This window comes from Hemibagrus wyckioides, linkage group LG16 (assembly GCF_019097595.1).
Source record: "Hemibagrus wyckioides isolate EC202008001 linkage group LG16, SWU_Hwy_1.0, whole genome shotgun sequence".
Classification (NCBI taxonomy): Eukaryota; Metazoa; Chordata; class Actinopteri; order Siluriformes; family Bagridae; genus Hemibagrus; species Hemibagrus wyckioides.
Window position 1 is genome coordinate 907501 of NC_080725.1, and position 21563 is coordinate 929063.

The 21563-nt window shown below is 40.5% G+C and overlaps 1 protein-coding gene across 12 annotated transcripts in view; it reads left to right on the forward strand.

Moving 5' to 3' along the window:
* The window catches only part of psd3l (pleckstrin and Sec7 domain containing 3, like), a 122208-nt gene that overhangs the window by 50579 nt on the left and 50066 nt on the right, over positions 1 to 21563 (forward strand). For 9 of the 12 annotated variants that reach the window (XM_058411280.1, XM_058411282.1, XM_058411284.1 and 6 more), the window contains 5 exons: positions 4844 to 5038; positions 10002 to 10082; positions 11302 to 11414; positions 12365 to 12423; positions 19257 to 19346. In XM_058411280.1, coding sequence (XP_058267263.1) covers positions 4844 to 5038; positions 10002 to 10082; positions 11302 to 11414; positions 12365 to 12423; positions 19257 to 19346 — 538 coding nt within the window. The remainder of the gene's footprint in view (positions 1 to 4843; positions 5039 to 10001; positions 10083 to 11301; positions 11415 to 12364; positions 12424 to 19256; positions 19347 to 21563) is intronic. The other 3 variants (XM_058411283.1, XM_058411291.1, XM_058411293.1) reach the window with 1 other exon arrangement.

The following is a 21563-nucleotide window of genomic DNA, read 5'->3' on the forward strand; positions in this document are numbered from 1 at the left end:
TTCCAGTGAAAGGAACTCTTAATGCTTCAGCTTCATACCAAGACATTTTGGACAATTTCATGCTCCCAACTTTGTGGGAACAGTTTGGGGATGACCCCTTCCTGTTCCAACATGACTGTACACCAGTGACCAAAGCAAGGTCCATAAAGATGAGTGAGTTTGGTGTGGAGGAACTTGACTGTCCTGCACAGAGTCCTGACCTCAACCCCATAGAACACCTTTGGGATGAATTAGAGCGGAGACTGTGAGCCAGACCAAAAGTTTTGGGACGTCTGCCTTTACATGCACATGAATGTAATATGGAGTTGTCCCGCCCTTTACATCTATAACAGCTTCAACTCTTCTGGAAGGCTTTCCACAAGGTTTAGGAGTGTGTTTATGGGAATTTTTGACCATTCTTCTAGAAGCACATTTGTGAGGTCAGGCACTGATGCTGGACGAGAAGGTCTGGCTCACAGTCTCCGCTCTAATTCATCCCAAAGGTGTTCTATGGGGTTGAGGTCAGTCAAGTTCCTCCACACCAAACTCACTCATCCATGTCTTTATGGACCTTGCTTTGGTCACTGGTGTGCAGTCATGTTGGAACAGGAAGGGGTCATCCCCAAACTGTTCCCACAAAGTTGGGAGCATGAAATTGTCCAAAATGTCTTGGTATGAAGCTGAAGCATTAAGAGTTCCTTTCACTGGAACTAAGGGGCTGAAATATAGTGTATTTCTACACCGTGATCTACTTCCACTGTGGTGAACATTCATCCAGCAAACTCTCCGTGTCGTGCTTCATTAGAGCCACATGACGCAGATGAGCGACACCCAACACAACGGATTTACATTTTATTGTGGAAGAAATCTGATGATGACGTGAATTTCCGAATAGTGATTTATTACACAATTATGCAGTTACATAATAAGTATATAATTAATCGATAAGTATTTGAAGTATTTTAAATGTGTTTAATCAGATCGTTAGGCATGTTTATTCTCTGCCACATCTTCAGCACAGTGTCCAGAACCACTGATATTTCATTTCACATGGATTAATGAACCATAACGAATGACCTGATTTGCATGAAGCCCGTTATAGAGGGTGTGTTATATCTCCAACACTTTACTCATGGCTGCTCTGTGTTCTGAGTCTTGAGTGAGGCATTCTGGGGTCATTTTCCTGCTTTGCTAAATTGGCATCTCTTTTTGGGGCAGATATAATAGTGTCGATACTGTCATCTATGAAAATGTGGAAGTGGTGGTTTTTTTTTTTTTTTTTTTTTTTTTGGGTCCTCATGATTTGAATGCCAAATTATGACTCCTCTGTATTTCAGGAACTGAAAGTGAGTTAATCTCCCCCTCTCCTTTATTTCCTTCAGCTTTGTTATGCATGGTTACCATGAGTCAGAGTGAGAATGGAGTGAGCTTCCCTTCCCGCACTGTTGTACACAGACTCTGTGTGTGTGTGTGAGAGAGAGAGAGAGAGAGAGAGAGAGATAGTGATAGTGTGATAGGAGCTGATGATGAACCATTTCTAGCGTGTCTTCAGGTGGAGCTGAGGTCATATCTAATATCCCTGTCCTCATGAGGGAGCTTTCGACTGCTGTCCCACCCAGCGCCAGCTTCACACAGGCATGCTGTGTCGCTCTGAGAGCCAGAAAGTGTAATTATACATCCATTTCCGATACCCTGCTGACGTTCAGCCATGGCAGAAAGTATAGATTCCTGGTACACTTCATCTCTAAAGTCCATTTATTGCTTTTCCAAGCAATGAATAATTCATGTTGTGATGAGGAAGAGGACAGTTGGTTGTGCAGGGTGTGTATGGACGATGTTTGGAGATCAGGTTTGTCCACACGCATGCAAATCCACTCTTTACAGATCTCCTGGTTCTCTCTACAGCCTAAGCCATTTCATATTTACGCTTCTGTATTTAATTTAAATGCTATTTGATTATAAAGCCTTCAGTGCTTTAGAAAGGCTTTATTTGTGCGTATTATTTTCCTACCACTCCTGCTAGTGCTTTTTATTTTTTCTCCCCAAGGTGATTTTGGAGTTTGAATGAAAAGAAACATCAGATGTAATATGAAATTTGTGTTATTTGCTTGAAAATTCACAAGGTGGCGCTGTTGTGTTACTTTTTTATATATTTATTTGTTTATTTATTTATAGAAAATTTCTCTTTCCAATAGTTCACTGTCTGAAATAAATGTTCCAATACTTGAGGAATAGATGTTTTTTTTTTTTTGAGGAATCCAGTTTCAGTTCATATCACATAGAATGAAGATTAAGAAGAGCTTCAGTTAATGTCCACACCAAACATCAGAATGAGGGATATGTGATTTTAACTGTGAACTGGTTGGTACCAGACGGGTCGGTTTAAGTATTTGAGAAAATGCAGATCTCCTGGGATTTACACACACACACACACACACAGACACACACCGGTATCTGTGTGTAAACAGAATGGCATTTAGAAAAATTCAAAAACAATAAACTTCTAGTGAACACCAGCAGATGAGAGAGGTTAGAGGAGAATGGTTAGACTGGTTGGAGCTGACAGGAAGGCCGTGGTAACTCAAATAACTGCTCTTTACAAACACAACAGAACGAATAGGGTTCCACACCGGTCAGCCATGTGAACGTAGAAACATTCCCTGGTCTTTCAGATCTCCATCTGTCTGCATTTTTTGAGCCTGTAGTCCTTTTATTGAGCTTCTACTGTAGCTTCAGGTTCCTGTTTCTGATGTTCTCTTCTTCTGTTGTGCATTTCTGCTCATCACTATTGCAAACGACATTATTTCCTGCATCCTTGCTGTTGGCTTGAACCAGTCTGACCATTCTCCTCTGACTTCCCTCACCGAGGCATTTCAGCCTGTAGATCTGTCACTCGTGTGTGTATATAAACATACATATATATATATATATATATATATATATATATATATATATATATATATATATTTACTGCATGTATTGCTGAATCATAGAAGCGGTTTGTTCTTTTTTTCCCCCTTTTGTTGCTTCCCAATCAAGCCCACCTTCACTTCCCAGGTGATTGACAGACACTTAAATGCCTCTATCCCAGCACTCTGCAATCTGTCGCTTTTATTCTCGTCATTCTTTCAGTTTAGGACAAAATTCTGCTTGAATAATTATCATCCGACTGGAGCTCTGATCTTTACAAACGGCTTTGACGCTTTTCACTCGTTATCCGAAGCCCGGCGAGTAATTCCGACCCGCTGCCTCCGAGAGATGAAGTAGCTTGGGTAGCTTTTGTACTCGTGTTAGACAGGTGTCATCACTCCTGCTCCGCTACGCTCGTCCTTAACAATTCATCTCAGCTGTGTTTTATGTATCATTAGGTCACGTCTTAATGTCCGAGATGAGATGCTCGTTGAAGCTCGGTTCTCCTATCCTTTTAGCAGCATGACTGCGATGATTAAAAATACAGCCATTGTTGCATAACTTCACTCTCCTGATTAGTTTTTCGCTCTGGCTGGATTAGAGCTCGCTGTGTGTGTGTGTGTGTGTGTGTGGCTAGAATAGAGTTACTGGCTGATGGACTGAATTTATTAAAAGGGGCATAATTAAATTCTCTAAATCTCTCTCGGTGCTGATTTGTGGTATCAGGTGTGAATTATTGTCACGTAAATTTACTCTACTGCTAGTTTGCTGCTTCCTGATTTCTCTGTGATAAGTTTGACGCTGCAACATATCTGTTTAGTCTAGCTGGGTGAGTGTCAGTGAATTAATTATGACACCGTTATAGACGCAATGACAGTAATTAAGAAAAGCGCAGCTAAAACATCTCGATCATCTCCTGGAGCCTGGCGCAGTACAGCGTTTAACCCCGCCCACAAACGCATCATCAGAACTCAAACCTTCATCGTTTCAAGTTACGTCTGTGTTTTGTCTGAGTTTTTAGCAGCTGCACCTAAGTCCTAAACTTCTTATAGAGTAGAAGCTGTTGGAGAATATAGATCACAACATGGTTAATGAGGAGCGTGATCTCGTAGATTAATAAACTGGTGTCTGTTTCAAAGCGTTCCGTAAATGGGTCTGCTTTCTATATTTTGATGCTCTTTTCATGTTGGCACCATATCTCACGACTAAATGAGCAAAAATCTCCACAGCCTTGCTTTAAAATCTAGTGGAAGACCTTTCCAGAAGAGTGGAAATTATTGTAACAGCAAAATCTGGACTGCAGTGTTTCAGGAACACATGGCCGTGATAGTCAGGTGTCCACAAACTTTTGGCCATATGGTGTAAATTCAGTAAACTGTATTCATTGTTTCAGTGCTGAAGGCTTTGAGCTACTGCACAGTAGGCTGTGAGTTTAAATCCCCGCATTGTTAGTTGTCAGCTCAGGCTCCTGATTAAGGTCTTGAACCTTCATCTGCTCAGCACTGATATTAATCGAATAAATCCGTCTGACAAATATGTAATGTAATAATTTGAGTTGTGAGAAATATAAATAACATGCAGGGGAACAAGCTATACAGATGTTTTTAAATGGTAGTTTGTGCTAATTCTCATAGATTTATAGTTAAATTATTGTCGACAGTTTTGTCCTTATCTTTATATCTTAAGCATGCTCAAAAGAAAAAAAATGATGTATAGCTTAATAAAAAATTTTTTTTACCATTTAAATCTGTATTGTCATTTTTTAGATCTATTTACAAGTCTAATTATTATTTTCTTGCTGATATTATTATTATGATTAGTTCCTGACATTACGATCGCAGTCTTTAGCGAAATTGTAGGGGTCGTCCTGTATTGCATCATCGGTCCACTCCAAACACCTGATTCTGAGTTGCATAGTAAGGTAAAGTTTTTTGCTCTCTGTCTCTTTCCATAGCAGCGATGAGGGGTTGAAAGACGTGCTGTCAGACTGGGACTTGGACATGGGCAGCACCGAACGACAGAAGGACAGTGCGGACACACTGAACAACGGGCACCGCGGTGACCAGGAGGCAGCACGACGCCTGGCACGCCGCCTTTACCACCTGGAGGGCTTCCGACGCTCTGACGTCGCCAAGCACCTGGGCAAGAAGTGAGGAGATGGGCAACATGCAAAACAAACACACGCTTTTTTTCCTACACAGAAAATTCACAGTGACGTTTAGATTCTCCGGTCATTTCAGTCACCTCACGCCAACATGCTGTCTCTCACCTGCTGCTCTGACACGTCTTGACTCATTCAAGATGTTCTCACGTTCAGCCAGCCTCAGGTGCTAGACACCAGGTTCAGGAGCACACACACATGTATAATATATCACTGTTAGTTCAGATAGTTATTTTTGCATGCAGCACCTAACCTAACCATTACTGTATCCATCACTAGAGCAAAACCTCAGTGGAGCTCGCTCTGTCAGCTCTGCCTCATCATCCACTTCCTTGCTCTTTTTACTCTTCTGTGTATATATTCAGATGTCGTAATGGGGGGCAAACAGTCAGCAAGCCACTTCACATCAAACCTAAAGGCAAACTACTGTCAAAAGGTTTTATATCTGTGTGTCATTTGGAGTGCAAAAATCAATCTTGGGTATGAGACCCAGGCCTCAGGAAATGCCTTGAAGCATACAATGGTTTAAAAAGGAAGTCATTTTTACTTCTGCTGCTCGAGATGAGTCACGGCAGATCTTCACTCACACGAAGGATAGAGATTTACAGAAAGAAACTGAGCTTGGCTTTGACTTCTCCTTAATGACCACTGAACAAGAATGCAGTTTTGATGAAGTACGGTGCCAATATTTTTTTACACAATCTATAAAGATAGAGCAGCATGGGCTGCTGAAATACAAACAGTGATCTTCCTACAATTTCAGGGTTGGACAAACAGATTATCTGTTAGGGCTCAGAGTTCTTTTTTTTTTGTAATTGCATGAATTTTACTTCTCTGTGTGTGGTCACTGATGGGTCACTGATTTTGCCCTTTTAGTTTAAAACAAACAGAGAAAGGAAAACGCTGTCCTCTGTTGACTTTAACAAAACACACGTTTTCATTTGATGTGTAACACGTAACATGCTTTATGTGGCATGATGCACACTAGGTGCGTTTACATGGACACTTGTGATCCGATCGTAACAGGACTAGAAGCACAATCAGATTAAAAAAGTGTCATGTAAACACGTCAATCGGATGGAATTTGCCACGTCTGATTAAAATTTCAATTGGATGGTAAGGGGTGGTTTAAACCATTTTTAGTCCGATCGAGAGGACGTGTAAACACTTAATCGGATGGAATATGTCCCTGGAAAGTTCTGCATATGTGCAATGACACAAGAATGGCGTATGACGTATGGGTGTTGACACGAATGACGTATGACGTACGGATATTTTCGTGGACTGTACGCATGTCAAAAGATCTAATCCGATTCTAATCATGTGTCATGTAAACGCACATAACAATCTGCGCGTTTACATGACACATGTGTAAACAAACTGAAAGCATTATTCTGCCTCTAAACCCTGTTCTGTAAGTTTTCTGGTCATGTAGATGATTAATGCTACATACTTAATTAATGCTGATGAATTCATCAGAAGTTAAAGATCCTGTAATCAAACATCGTTTACCTTTTGACTAGCCAGTTATGTCAGCTACTGGATTTGATGCTTGTTAACAAGCTCACCTTGTTTATCAGCATGTTTATTTAGATTAGAGATGGAGTTTACGACTTATAGAGAGGCAAAGGAGACACATTATTTTAGATCGTCTTCACTGACTCCAGCTTATTAAAGCATTATACTGAGGTTCAGGTTGCTCATCCTCGAGGTCCACATTGCAGTCTGGTGGCCTATCTGTCTTCAGACACGCACAGATGATGAATTGATATGATCCCATGAATTTGATTGGAAGCTAAACTGAGCTGATTGGATGGCGGTCACTGCATCCAGTCACTGGTTGCTTGAGACACTAAGAAACCTGCAAGAATTTTAATGAGTAAAGAGTACAAAAAAAAGTTTTGTTTTCAGATATGTAATTAATGGAGTTTCAGTAATACTTAAGTACAATATAAATACTTTTTACTTATTATTTATATACACATTCAGCAGACATGCGTGAGTTTGACATACATCTGGGACGTTATTTGTCCTTGCCACTGTTTAATGAGAAATAACGTTTAATTATAAAGGTTCCTCCACATGGCAGAGCTTTGTGTATATATTGGCCAGGCCTAGTGAGCGATAGGCCAATGGCAAACCTTAAAATTTATTATGGCCCAAACGAGAGGCTGAGCTGGAGAATTCTGACAGACGTGTGAGTGATGTAAAACCCCTGAGGTTTCAGTAAGGAGACTGATTAATGATTCAGTGTTTTTATCCATTTTCTAATATTGTTCCCAAAGCCATATTTCAGGAGGATTCATCAAACGATTTTCTCTGCATGCTGATTTACTGCCTCTGCCAGCCCGCAGTGAGAAAACCTCGTTTCTAAGACTAAAAAAGCCCGGCAGAGTTGCTTATTCGTTGACAAATGTCCAAGGACAAAACTCGAATTAAAGATGGCGTGATCTTTGATATCACAGCAGCAGAACTGAAGCAAGCGCTTTGTTGTGCTTAGGACCCTGTGTTTAGGCACCGGCTGCTTATCTCACATCTTCAGCACTCGGCTCAGGAGGAAATGACATGATACAGTGTTCACTTCTGAATTAAAACAGCCCTACAGTGTAAACAAGAACCTGACACAAGAGTGCACCTATATATCAGTTATGTGTCTTCAGTCTAAAAAATGTCCTTTTATTTTGAGATGAATCTCGACGACGTTTTATTCCCTTGTCTGTTCTGTTCTTGTGTCACTTAATTTATCTTTTTTTTTTTTTTTTTGCTCTTTCTACTTTATTACATAGCTATATTTACATACGACAAAGGTGACTTGATTGTTGTTTATGAATTAATTGATTAGGATTGCTTTTATTATGTACAGTGACCTTTGTAGGAAAGAGTTTTGGGGCTTTCACACTGGTTTAATTTGAAACAGAGCACGGTTTGCTTGAAAAATTTGATAATGTGAAAGCTGCCATGTGACCAGGAAGTGCAGTAGAACCTGAAACCTGTAGGAAGTGGTGTGAGTTCAGGTAACGGTGTAAATGTACAGCGTTTCTCGGGTTGTCACTTGTTCAGGAAGTAAAGTAACCACATGTTTTAGACGATGATGACATCATTAGTTTCCACAGCATACGTGGACCATGAGAGGCAGGGGAACTCTGGGGGACGCTAGAAGAGGTGAGATGATGTTTGGGATGATGCGAGACAAACATAAATGTGGCCAAGTGAGTTTAAAACCAGATCAATGCTGTAGGGGCAGTGAGAACAATCGCACACAGATTCGGACCTCATGTTCAGTGTGAGTGGTATCTTTAATTTTCTCTCCTTATCTTTTATTGTTCAGTTTGTTTTCATCCAAACCAATGAAAGAATTTACTGTAGATGAAGCGAGGAGTAAAACATGTTGAGTCTGCTGATGTGCCCGTGATTGCAGGATATTTATTTATCTGAGGTTTTATTTCATTCGCACCACAGCAATATCCCACTGAATACAATTTCACCGTTTAATAAACAACTCTTTGTGCTTCATTTCATCCCTTTACACTTTGATTTACTATTGGGGGATGTCTACACGGGAGCCATACTTTTTTTAGGTTCTTTCTTTTCTATATATATATATATATATAAAGCTGAAACTGGAGACTCCTTACACAAATGAGTTCCATTATCACATGGCATAGCAGCTATAAACGGTTGTTCCTCTGAGTCTCCCATGTTTTCTTTACTCTGTTGAAAGTAATTAGACACATATGCAGCTTGTCATAGTTCCAATGAACCATAAAGTGTTTCCTCTGCCTCGCTGTATGATTATAACACATGCCCCATAGTCCGATCTGCTCTTCTGACCAGTCAGGTTTGAGAATTGGACAGCCTTGTGCTATAAACGATGGTAGTTGGTCCGCTACATTACGTTCCGTACAGATCGTCATGGCGAATGATCTGAGTGTCGCCTCTCTCCGAGGTCTTTGAGCTCAGTCAATGAAGGCTCTTTCTACGCCGCAACCTCGTCCTGACTTCTCCTTCATGTCTGAGTGGCCTTGTGCTTTAGAGAAAGCATTTCAGTCATGTTCATGAGAGAACGCCGCTGCGCTCTCAGTTGCCAAGGAGACACATTTGTTTAATTCGTGAGCTTTTCAGTAGTCATGTGTGGGTAAGTTTATGATTTATTTTATTATTTTAAAAAATATAGATATATATTTCCAAACCCTTCATCTCAGAATTCACAACCTTATGATTTTAAAGGAATAAAATGACAGCTCTGAGCTTTGATTACAAATGTAAACAAAATGCACACGGTTACATGATGAACCCACACTTGGTCTGAAATGCGTTTTTTTTCTTTCTTCCATCCGCCTGCTGGTGTGAGTCAGCTGCTCTCTCTCCATTTCTCTCTTACACACACACACACACTCTGTCTCTCTCATTCTCTCTCTCTAATACACACACACACACATTCTCTCTCTCTCATTCTCTCACTCTCTCTCTCTAACACACACACATACACACAGCCTCTTTAGAGGTCTAGAGGACAAAGCCACTCTCCTGTATAGCCATCAGTCCCTTTCCTCCATGCTTGATATCATGGGTTTGATTTGGTGCAGTGGAAGTCTGTGTAGGCGTTTATATAAATCTTTCTCTCTCTCTCTCTCTCTCTCTCTCTCTCTCTCTGTGTCACTCGTTCTCACTCTCGCTTGTTGTCTTGTCTCATGCAAACTCTCCCTCCCGTCCTTCCCCTTTTCTCTCCTTATATCCTGATTTCTCTCTCTTTGTCTTTTAATAAGCAGTAAATGAAAGTCGTGACCCAATACACTGTTCATACAGCCAGCTTCACCCTTCAAATAAACAAGGGGTTGTTTTGTATAAATGTCATTTTCCAGTGGTGGAAATAATAAAAAGCCGCCACAGAGTGTGTATGCTGTGTTTACACCTGATCCTGATAGAAATCTTTTTGTTCGTCTGCCTACAGCAATGACTTCAGCAAGATGGTTGCCGAAGAGTACCTCACTTTCTTTGAATTCACAGGGATGATGTTGGACCAGTCGCTCAGGTATACACCACATCATCACAGCGTGGGGAAAAATAAACACTTAACTTAATAATAACCATTTAAGAATGGTAATTGTTATAAATAAAAATAACCGCTTAACTCGAGCACAATATAGCAGTGCCGTTCGCAAATGACGAGCTGTACATCGATCAGCCATAACATTAAAACCACTGACAGGTTCAGTGAATAACATTGATTATCTCATTACACTGTCACATGTCGAGAGGCGGGATATATTAGGCAGCAACTGAACGTTCAGTTCTCCTGTTGGAAGCAGGAAAAAGGCCAAGCTCAAGGATCTGAGTGACTCTGACAGATTGTGATGGCTAGATGACTGGATTAGAGCTTCTCCAAAGCAACAGATCTTGGGAGGTGTTCACACAAGTGGCCAAGGAAGGACAACCGGTGAACCAGTGACAGGGTCATGACTGCCTAAGGCTCACTGGTGCAAGAGAGTGCAAAACTGCTGAAAAAGTTAATCCTGGCTATGATAGAAAACTGTCAGAACACACAGTGCATCACAACTTGCTGTTTATGGTGCTGTTTAGTTGTAGACCGCTCAGAGTGCCAATGCTGACCCTCCAAAAGCTCTAAATTTCGTTTTTTTAAACATTGTGTAGATGTGTGTTGCTTATCTGGAGAAGAGATGGCACCAGAATACACTATGAAAAGAAGACAAGCCAGCAGGGGCTGTGTGATTCTCTGAGCTGTGTTCTGCTGGGAAACCTAGTGGACGTTACTTACACACATTACACCTACCTCAACATTCCTGCAGACAAAGTACACCACTTCAAGTCTTCAGAACGGTTTGAGAAACATGACAAGGAGATCAAGAGGTTTTGATTTGACCTCCATATTCCCCGATCTGATCTGTGGGATGTTCTGATCAAACATCTGATCCATGGTGGCTGCACTTCTTGCACTGGACTTAAAGAATCTGCTGTTAACGTCTTGGTTCCAGATACCACAGCACACATTCGACTCCATGCCTCGTCTATCATGAAGACTGTTCTTGCTGACCATTACAAAGCACTGACACTGGAGACTCCTTTTGCAAATGTAACAAACAATATCTAAGTTTTTTTTAAGCATTTGTTTTGGATCTTTTTAGTCCAAAAATAATGTAATGACGACAAAATCATACATTTTATTGAACTGGATTGAATATTATAATTATTACAAATTGTGATTATTCTCTTGTGTTTTTTTCCCCATTTAGATCCTTTCTCAAAGCTTTTGCACTAATGGGTGAAACCCAGGAACGAGAGCGGGTTTTAATCCACTTTTCTAATAGGTACTATCAGTGTAACCCCAACATCCTCGCTTCACAAGGTACTGCACTATTTTAAATCGTATTAAAATGTAAATTTTTTTGTCTTAACGGATGCACAAATCCCAATCCAGTTAAAAATCCATTCCCTCGCCCATTAAAAGCATCTAACTGTGCTGTAATTAGTGATGACGCTGATGATTAGAGGATTCGTCTGTGCCTGAGAAGCCAGTCTTAAGAATCAAAACTAGTTTATTTAGTTTATTTATCGAGGACCAATTGAGGATTCTGTAATTTGATCTTCACCTGTTAAATCCCACATGGATTTAGTGAGGGGTTTTCCATTTCTCAGCCTGTTCCTTTACACGTAACGGCTTCCTTCCCTCCCACTCAGCCTATAGATTAGCCGCAGCTCAACTCGACTGTCCCTTGGGGTATTAGCCATTAACTGGGCATTATGAGGCTCACTCAGCTCAGGTTCACAGCTGAAAGACGAGCAGAGGTTCAGGAGAAGGTCACACAGAGATAACCTTTCCAGCAGTTTGCCCTTTAAACAAGTAAAAAAAAAAAAGGAAGAAAGAAAGAAAAACAGATTTTGGAATTGAGTATTTTTTTCTCCTCTGTAGAAATCAACCTTTAATGTCAGCGTCTTTGCCTTGTGTATCGTTTGTCTATGTTTGATGCTTGAGTGTCATGTCTCCCCCGTAGCAACCGTCTTGGTAACAACAAGCCTGTGTGACCAGTAGATGGTAAAAGCTAAAACGGTCTCCTTGTTGCTAAGACTGTTGCCATGGAACTGGCGTTACACTTTGGCCCAGCGGAGAGATGGATGAGATCTGCATGTTTAGAGGCTCTTTATGTCACAATTTAAAATGCAGCATTTAAAAAAATGGAGAAAATTGCATTTTGAAGTACATGCCCCTAGCTGTGAGTGTGGTAATTGTCCAACCCGTTCTCCTGCCACCCGATGAAGCCGTGGCTGAATTACTCACGAATAAATCTGTTTTTGCAGATGGAGTGCATTGCCTTACATGTGCTTTAATGCTGCTGAACACAGACCTTCATGGACAGGTATGTTCCTCACCACTGCATATGAATATTCACTGTTTAAATTAAAGACACATCAGTACAGGATAGTGAAATCTGTGCTGATTTACACATACTCACACTAAACATAGCTCCTGATTCACCGACAGCTAATATCATTTGATGCTGTGTGGTGTAAGCTTAGTGTATGATGTGAATATTACCAAGCGATGTGATGAAGGCAATCAAAGCAAAAAGACAACAAACTGCACTGTGAGGAGCTACAGCATCTCCTTACAATACTATTAACCCATATAAACAATAAAACCCAGCCTGAGGAGTACGTTGCTAGCAACAAACGCTGAAGCCAGAGCTTGCTACATAGCAAGATAATGTATTTGTGGTCACTATTTAAAAAACAGGAAAACACAACTCAGTAAAATGTTTTGCGATGGAGAACAATCCTGACACCAAAATGAGAACCTGTGCTCAGCCTGAAAATAAGGTTTCAATGCATTCCTATGGCTTTGTTCTTCACACTTTGGTGATGCAGCAGTTTATAAAGAATCTCATCTCTGTTGAATAAAGAATTTCAACTGTGAATCTGCCTGGTTGCTTCGGGGGTTTCTGATGCTTCAAAAAGAGCAGCAGCCAGACAGCTTCAAGCAAAAAGATTTAACTTTCAGCAGAAGCTTTGGATGAAAGTATCTGGCAAATGAGTAAACAGAGTTGTAACATCAGCTCTAATCTCTTTGTGTGAATGAAGGTGGACTTTAGAGCGATTTTCAAATTAAGTGTGTGGAGGTGGTCAGTTCAGTCATAATTCCACTTTAAATACCGTACAGGTCTCTCAAAACATCCTGACGCTCTGTCATCAACAGCCTGCATGCTTAGAGCGATGTGGTTTAATGTATAAGTCCAGGGGTTGCACTGTTGAGACAGATGACAAATTAAAAGAAAACAAAACAAAAAAAATGAATTGATACAACACATTGTGGACTTTTTTTTTTTATTATTATTATTCAAGACAATGGCAAGAAAATATCCTTTACACTTTTAAATTTTCATATGTTTATGGGTTTCTTCATAGTCCAGTAGTTAGGAGCCTGGTATTATACGACTGCCAGCAGTGTTGCCAAGATGGCCATCGAGTGGACAGACATTACACTAAAGACTTTTTTATTCATAATCCCCTTCAGTGTTCTCACAATCTAACTGTTCATTTCCCATTCAGATGTTTACTGCACATCACGTCCCCCAAATAATACATTTTGTACAGAGTCATTGTTTAACTAGACTGAAAAATAGGATTTCCTAAACGGTAACGGTTTCTTTCATCATAAGAAATCATCAGAAATCATTTTTCTAATCGCTCTTTTTGGTTATTTTATCTGTGTAATGAACTCACAGCCTCGAACATGTTTCTCAGAATAGCTCCTCTCTTTGTGTCCATAGAGCTCGCTCATGTGTCTTTATACTCACGGGGTGGCGAATCTCGTTTTTGACGTTTTCTGGCTCCATCTCAATAGAACACATATGCGCCATGGAGACGCCAATATTTCACGCCCACATCTTGTTAGTTTGCTAGACAGTCGCTTTTGAAAGATTCATGGTAGCGGCCTTCACACAGGTGCTGAATGTGCTGTGTAAAGTTGTGTGAAATTGGCAAAGCCCTGACTGCTTTGTCAAGAACATTTCCCTTTTCTCACACACATGAAATTTGGCCGGTTTGTGTAAAATAGTGTTGTTAGGGAGAAAATAATGGGTGGGTGGTGGGCAAAGAAAGAGGTTTTACTGGAGGCTGCTGCTGCTGTCACTCAACAGATTTTGAAACCAGTGTTGATAAGAAGCATAATGTTTCTTAATTACTTTTGCCTTTTGCCTTTGGACTGGGAATTTGATTCCCTGTAGTGCAGAGAGGACTTGGCACGATGTGTCCTTTCTGTTTGGATAGTATGTAGTGCTGACATTAAGAAAAGCCACATCAGCCTGCAGCTAGAACATAGTCCACTTAAATATCACTGCACTGGCACATTCTTCATTTGGTCAGATATTCATTAATTCATTAAGGAGGAAAAACTTTAATGAAGTGTGCTGTTGTTACAAAAATAATCAGTGTTACACTGGTGTTGTTGATTTTTCTGGTAACACACTCTCCTGTTGTGTTTCATTCCTCTTATACTACAGCAAGTAGCCATTTTATACACTTGATTTTTTTATTTTTTATTTGTGGAACTACACAAAGGTGTGGCCAGATGTTTGTGTGTACCTGACCATCACACAGGTATGTGGTTCTTCCTCCAAACGGTTGCCACATAACCCAGTTGTATAGAAAGGCTTTCTAGTGGAACCTGTTCCAGCATGAAGATGCTCCTGTGCACAAAGCAAGCTCCATGATGTGGTTGGAGTGGAAGAACTCAAGTTCACAAAGCACTGACCTTGACCCCACTGAACACCTCAGGGATGAACACCGACTTCACCCCAGGCCTTTATATGTAACATCACACTCCTAAACCTAGTTGAAATCCTTCCCAGAAATGTGGAGCTTATTCTAAGAGCAGTTCTGACATGTCCAGTAAGCAGATATAAGTGTTAGGGTCAGATGTCCACCAACTATCTATAGTATTTATAGCTACATGTTATGTTATGGCCTGAAGACTTTCCAATGTTGCAAAAACTTGCAGCATTTTATCTCTTGACACTGGAGACTCCATCCAAAATTCTAGCTAAAAATCTACAGACAGTTTTACCTTATGAGTTATGATGGTTTTCTTTGTTAATTAGCATTAGCGGTTTTTTTTCTCTTATTTCTTTATTGTTTACACGACAAGTCTGCCATACAAGTTCCTGTGTACGAGCCAACAGGTATAGAAATGATTAAGACATTAACTTGAGCGCATTTATATAAACCTGGGATTTGGCATTACTCTCAGAGCTGCTTTTCAAGAAATTGAATCCAACCACATCAGAATTCATCAGCTGTGGAGTATAAAAATGAATAATTTTTATTTTTAAAAGACCAGAAGTAAATGACATGCTAACCCCCCCCCCCCAACACCACCAGCAGCACCACAGTGTTATGGTTGTTAATGACCTTTTTAGTGTCAGTTTTATGAGCGCAGCATTAAAGGCATTTCTAAATGTGGAGAGCACAGAGACTTACAAGTGGATAAGAATCAAAGCCAGCAAAGAGAGTATTTATCAGCGATCAGTGCGATCACAGCTCCTGTCAGAACACAGCGCCCAAGCTATATTAAGTGATGCTGTGGTCAGTGCACATCCGTTCACCGAGCTGACTTTATTGCCTCTTTTTATTCCTTTGGGCTATAACAGAAACTGAAGTTCAGCTCTGGAGGAATCTCTTTTTCTTGTATGCATCAGAAACAGGCCGCGCGTCACTCTGATATCGTGTGCCAGTCTGAACATTTGTCAGTGCTGTCCACCTACAAACTCGGCTGGTGCTGGCAGAAACTGTAAAGTCACTGGAACAAACACCTTCTGCTCATTATTTTAGTATTCACAGCGACCTGCTCTCTCTAGCCTTTGTCTCTGATGTTAGGAGAAAAAATGTAAAAGCACTCAAACCCCAGGATCCTATATTTGGACTCTATATTTCCCTTTTATTAATAGTAATAACCGTTCGGGAGAGGAGGACGCTTAAACTGAACGTTTACTGTCCCTTTGTTTGTCCAGGATTAACTGGACTAACTACGATCATCAGTTTGAGTCTTAATGTTAAAGCTCTGTGTGGCTGTAAGAATAATGAAGACTGTACGAATCTCACACTGCGTGGTGTATTTATAGTGCGGTAGCGATCGGTGTCTTCCCTCCTGCTACCAGGAGGCTGAAGGTTATTCTGTGCAGTATTTTACAGGACTCGTAATCATCCATGCCTTAAACATGCTTCATTTGGAAACTAATTGAATTTTTCAATTATAGTTGGACTATATAGAAGTCCTCTCTTTTATTGATTATTTGGTAATTCCATAACTAGATGTAGAGATCTAAGTTTATTGTGAGCACACTGATTAGTCCTCTCAATGTCATTAGCCTCTTTAATCTGATGTTAACGTTACATACATAAGCATGTAGGAGGTATTATTTTATATTATTGGATGATTATATAATCAGTCATTCCCTGGTGGATCCCGTGCTCTCACCACAGCTGCACGCATTTGATTCCTGGGCAGGGAACCAATCTGGCCACTGAGGGGTTAACTCCGGTCCCAAGCCTGGATAAAATGGGAGGGTTGCATCAGGAAGGGCATCCAGTGTAAAACCTGTGGTAACATAACAAATGTGCTGATCTGATGATCTGCTATGGTGACCCCTAACAGGAAGGAACTGAAGTACAACCATGATAACGTAGTCACTGTCATTACAACATTATTTCAGGTTGTGAATGTCACTGAAACTGACCACAAAAATGTAAAGGTGCATTAGGCAAAAAATGGTCAAGTTAAGTAAGTGGAGTTGAATAAAGTTTAAATTTTAACACCTTGACCCTTCCTTTAGTCTAGGTGCCTTCACTGTCCTGTTTTTCTTTCTAATTAAAACATCCACTTGAATTATGTAAAGGCAGCTATTCAAACCATTCACAGCAGCTTGTCTTATCTAATCTGCGAAAGGGCTGTGGAGAGAAGCTTTTCAATCCAATCGAGCAGGAGCCACACCTGATTCCACCTGTTTAATCAGTTACTCTTGGCTTTCAATAGACTCAGGTGTGGCTTCCGCTTGGCTGGAATGAAAACCTGCACCTACACCGGCCCTTTCCAGATCAGATTGGACATCCCTCATTCAAAGCTTTATACAGATTGTGTTTGCATACCTGAGCAGGAGAAACACCTAATTCTGCATCTAGCTTCAACAATAAAAAGTACATTGTCATTGTGAAGGAGAATTATCTGGGTGCACTGGGAATTTACTGATTTCATCAAAATGGATTTTAACAGCTACTTAATACACTTAAAACATTTACTTTTTAACATCTGCATATTTATATCTACATATAAGAAATAAAAAAAACCTATTGCAGCATTAAAGAACTGAGTTTAAAGTTAAGCAGGTTAAACGGTAATCACTAACTAGCTGATATAATTTCCACTTCATATATAATTGTAACTGCTGTCTTCCCCATTTTTCTTGCCAAAGCCATGTGATATTTATAGAGCAAGTTTTTCTCTCTCTATCCTACTAAAAGAAATCAGTACTGGAAGCTTGCTTGAATTTCACTTTGGAAGAGTTTTAGGTTTAAAGAGTTAAATCTAAGCAAGTTGTGCTCTCATGGACACACACTGAGTTAAATTGTCCTTATTTGTCACCTGTACATTACAGCACAGTGAAATTCTTTCTTCGCATATCCCCTCCCTGTGGTTTGGGGTCAGAGCACAGGGTCAACCATGTGCAGTGCCCCTGGAGCAGGGTGGGTTGAAGGCCTTGCTCAAGGGCCCAACGGTGGCAGCTTGGTGGTGCTGGGGCTTGAACCCTGATGAGCTACCACTGCCCCACCAGTACACCCAACATTTTTATTTACACATTATAAATAGATCTTATCCGAACACAGATATATAATGGCCAGTATTCAGGAGGATTGCTAGTTGAGCAACAGAAGAGAATCTGTATTCTAAGTGATATTGACAGGCTGGATGAAATTGATGTATTAATTGCTTGACGTATTGATAGGTGTTTTGACTCTGAATGTCCTGGGGTCTAATATTTTTTTTAACAATCTCTACTAAAAACTAAAATAAAGAACCCAAACTAAAATAAAAAAAAAAACCCAAACCCTGAGTGTATTTGTATAGTGCCATGCCTCAACATACATTTCTGCTCAGCAATGCCAAACATTTTGTATTTCAAAGGAGCATGTGTAGCTTTTACTTATTTATTTCTTTTTGAAAGATCGGTTCAAAAGAAAGAGATCTCTCTGGAATAAAAAAGATTGCCTGCAGACACAAAATGTTCCCAGATGAAAGCATCCGCCTTGCAGCCTTGCAGTTCAGGGACATCATTTATGATGAACAGAGCTGGTAGGCACACGCAGTTTCATTGGTGATCATATAGCTCTGTCACATAATCCAATATTATGGTAATTGATTAGTCTCTTGGTGTAACGGATAGCCTGTGCAGTTAGCTGAGCTAAAAAATCTTTCCCGACATCTCAACAAGCCGCCACGCAGCACGCTGTATGTGATCCTGGCAATATTATATAATTACATGCACCCATTGCTACGTCTGTCACGATTCTGAAATAACCGATTTGTGATTTAATGAATCTTTACCATGGACGTCATTTTATATTGTGAGGATAAAGGAGTAAATGTTTGTATCGAGATATCAAGTTGTATTGTTTTTTAACTTTTATTTACTGCTTAACCACATATCGTAGAATTTAACTGTTTAGGTTTCCATTAAATGATGTCAAACATCTGAGATGGGTTACTTCCTGTTGATAATTGTCTTATAATAGCTGTACACTGTCATTACATAACCATTTTTCTTTCTATTTGTTTGTTCAAAAAAAAAAAAAGAAAAAAGAATGAACCTAATTATCCCAAATAATTGCTAATGAGTGATTAGGTAACGATTGTAACAGGTCATGCTTTCTTTCTGCTGTTGGTTAGTTTGCAGTGAAATGTTGATGCTCTGATGATCTACATCTTCATTGACCCCAAAAGCGATCGTTTGACATCTGCTGCAGTTTTGTAGTTTACAGTTTAAAAAATGAGCCCCAATATTGGCAGTCCAACCTTACTCACATCAGTTCACTAATTAAGTTCCCTGAGCTACCAGTAGCTAGGTTAAATAAGGACGAGCTGGGTGATGCATTACACTCGCTCTACATTATCAGGGTAATAAATGTGTCCTACAACTTGCAGAATATTGGGAAGAAGATGACGTGCCAGGAATTCATCAACAACCTGGACGGCCTGAACGCAGGACAAGATTTCCCCCGAGATCTACTCAAGGTAAGAGCAGTCTACTTAACCACCTGAGCAAATCCACAGGCGTGTGGATGCCATGGCGTGCGGTCGTAAAACGACCCGGGGCATGATGGAATGTCTGAATAAGGATGGACTAATCTCCTAGAATCGCTGTTTGAAACCAGAGCTTGCAGACCTGGTAATTCAAACCGCTATTTTTTTCCACCTGATCTCTATGGCTTTACAGTAGGACTCTCCTTGGGCATTCATACAGCATCCACCTGATATTTGTACACCCGATATATCTCGTGACTTATAACCTAAGCACAAAACCATCCTTGGCCTAGATTAATTAGAGCTGCTTAGAGGCTGTCATTGTGGACAAAAGCAGAGGTCTCGGGGCAGTGACTTGAAATGACTCGTCAGATTACTGATGAGGGGTGGGATCGATTACAGCACCATATTTACCCAGCTGTGGGTGTGTGTGTGTGTGTGTGTGTGTGTGGGTGCACGTGAGCTTTATGAAAAAAGGGATAGTAAAAAGCAGAAATTGTTCTCATCTTGCCAGAGAATGCGGTATGAGTGACTAAGCCCTGTGCATTGCTGTATAGTCGTTAATCACCTTTGTTTTAGATTATTGTTCCTTTCCAGCATAATTGAGATTCTTTTCTGAATACTTGACATTTCTTCCAGGTGCGCACAGGTGAGAAATGCACTTATCATTCCTGCCAAGATGAAAAACACGACTCATTCCTTTATTTCTTCTGTACCAGTGGACGTCTGTGTATGTGCAGCCCTCCTGCCAGAAAATCCTTTCACATGGTCACTCTGACACGTCCAGTGCTGCCACATTAGCCGCAGCCAAAGCTTAGTTGTGCACTGGCAAACCGGAACACAGCCGTATTGGGCATAAGCTCTGCAACCCGAGGAAAGAGGAAATGAATTTGCTCTGCCAAGAACCACTTCTCAGCAGACTTAAATAATCCCCCCTGTGTCTCCTGCTTCCTCCTCCTCCTCCTCTTCTTCTTCCCCCCCCCTCACTTTTAATAAAACGAGCACACCTTATCCCTGCAGCAAATTCAGCTCCGGGGTGATAACTCGGCCTCAATCCGGGCACGGCCGAGAGGAAGAGATGGTGACGCCATCCATCTAAGTGAAATGGCATTGCTGTGCTTGTCATGGTGCACCTCCGCTGCCAGCTTGGCTTTACTCGATGCTTTTATAAGCTTTTCATTACTTGCTCTCTGGAGGTCTCTCTGGACTCGGTCGCCTCGTAGGCTTATAGTTTTAATTAGAGCGGAGTGCTGCTTTTAGTATTCTTTTAATTAAATAAGATGTCAGAATGTCTTGGTTTAAGTCAGAGATTCTGCCACTTCAGAATTTAATGGCCAGCGTAAATCCGTTGGAGTCCAGCGTGATCGATATTGGCATCTTCAACAAGCCTAGCGGCGTTGTATTTATTGCTAGCCAACTGAACGGTAATGACAGGATTAATCTTTGCTTTGCATCATGATGAAAGCTTGTTGACCACCGGCTTAGAGACGTTTACACTAGATCATAATTCCGTTTTTTGGGACCTTGAGTATCCGTGTCCCATTCTGTACAGAGAAATCAGCCAGTGTGGATTCTTAATGTTTACTTTTACCTTTCAAGCTTCATGGTTGGTGATGGCAGAGAGTTAGTAAAGTGGTGTCTGATTAGTTTAAACTGAATTTTTTTAAAAGCCTTTATGAATGCAGTGCATCAGATTTGTTTTATTGATGCACCTCAACACAGCAACTAAACAAAACAAACAAATCAACACTGATCTACATTACTGATTTCCATTTTTGGTCCATTGTAATGTTTTCCATTTTTTGCTGCTTTAATTTGCACTCCAGGGGCTGCGCTTGATATAGATTCATGCGGTTTATTTTTCCCATTTAGCTGCTGTTGTTTTAATTAAGCACTTTGATGGCCATATATAAATCTTTTTCTCACGCCTGGAATGTATCTATCTAAACGTTACAGAGAGCAGCGCATAAAGCTCATAATGCATTTCTTATTTGTCCAGTCACTGCTGCTGTGACGATGTCTGCAAGCATGGCCATGGGATTTACATTACGCTAGCACTAATTTATCTCGCCAGACTTGTTCGACACTCTCAGAGCTTAATATACAGGCATACGAGGCCAGAAATGATGCATCACTATCATGTATCTGTAGCATGTGTAAAGCTCGATTATTGCATCTATACCTGTGTGTCTCTTAGCCAAAATTTCA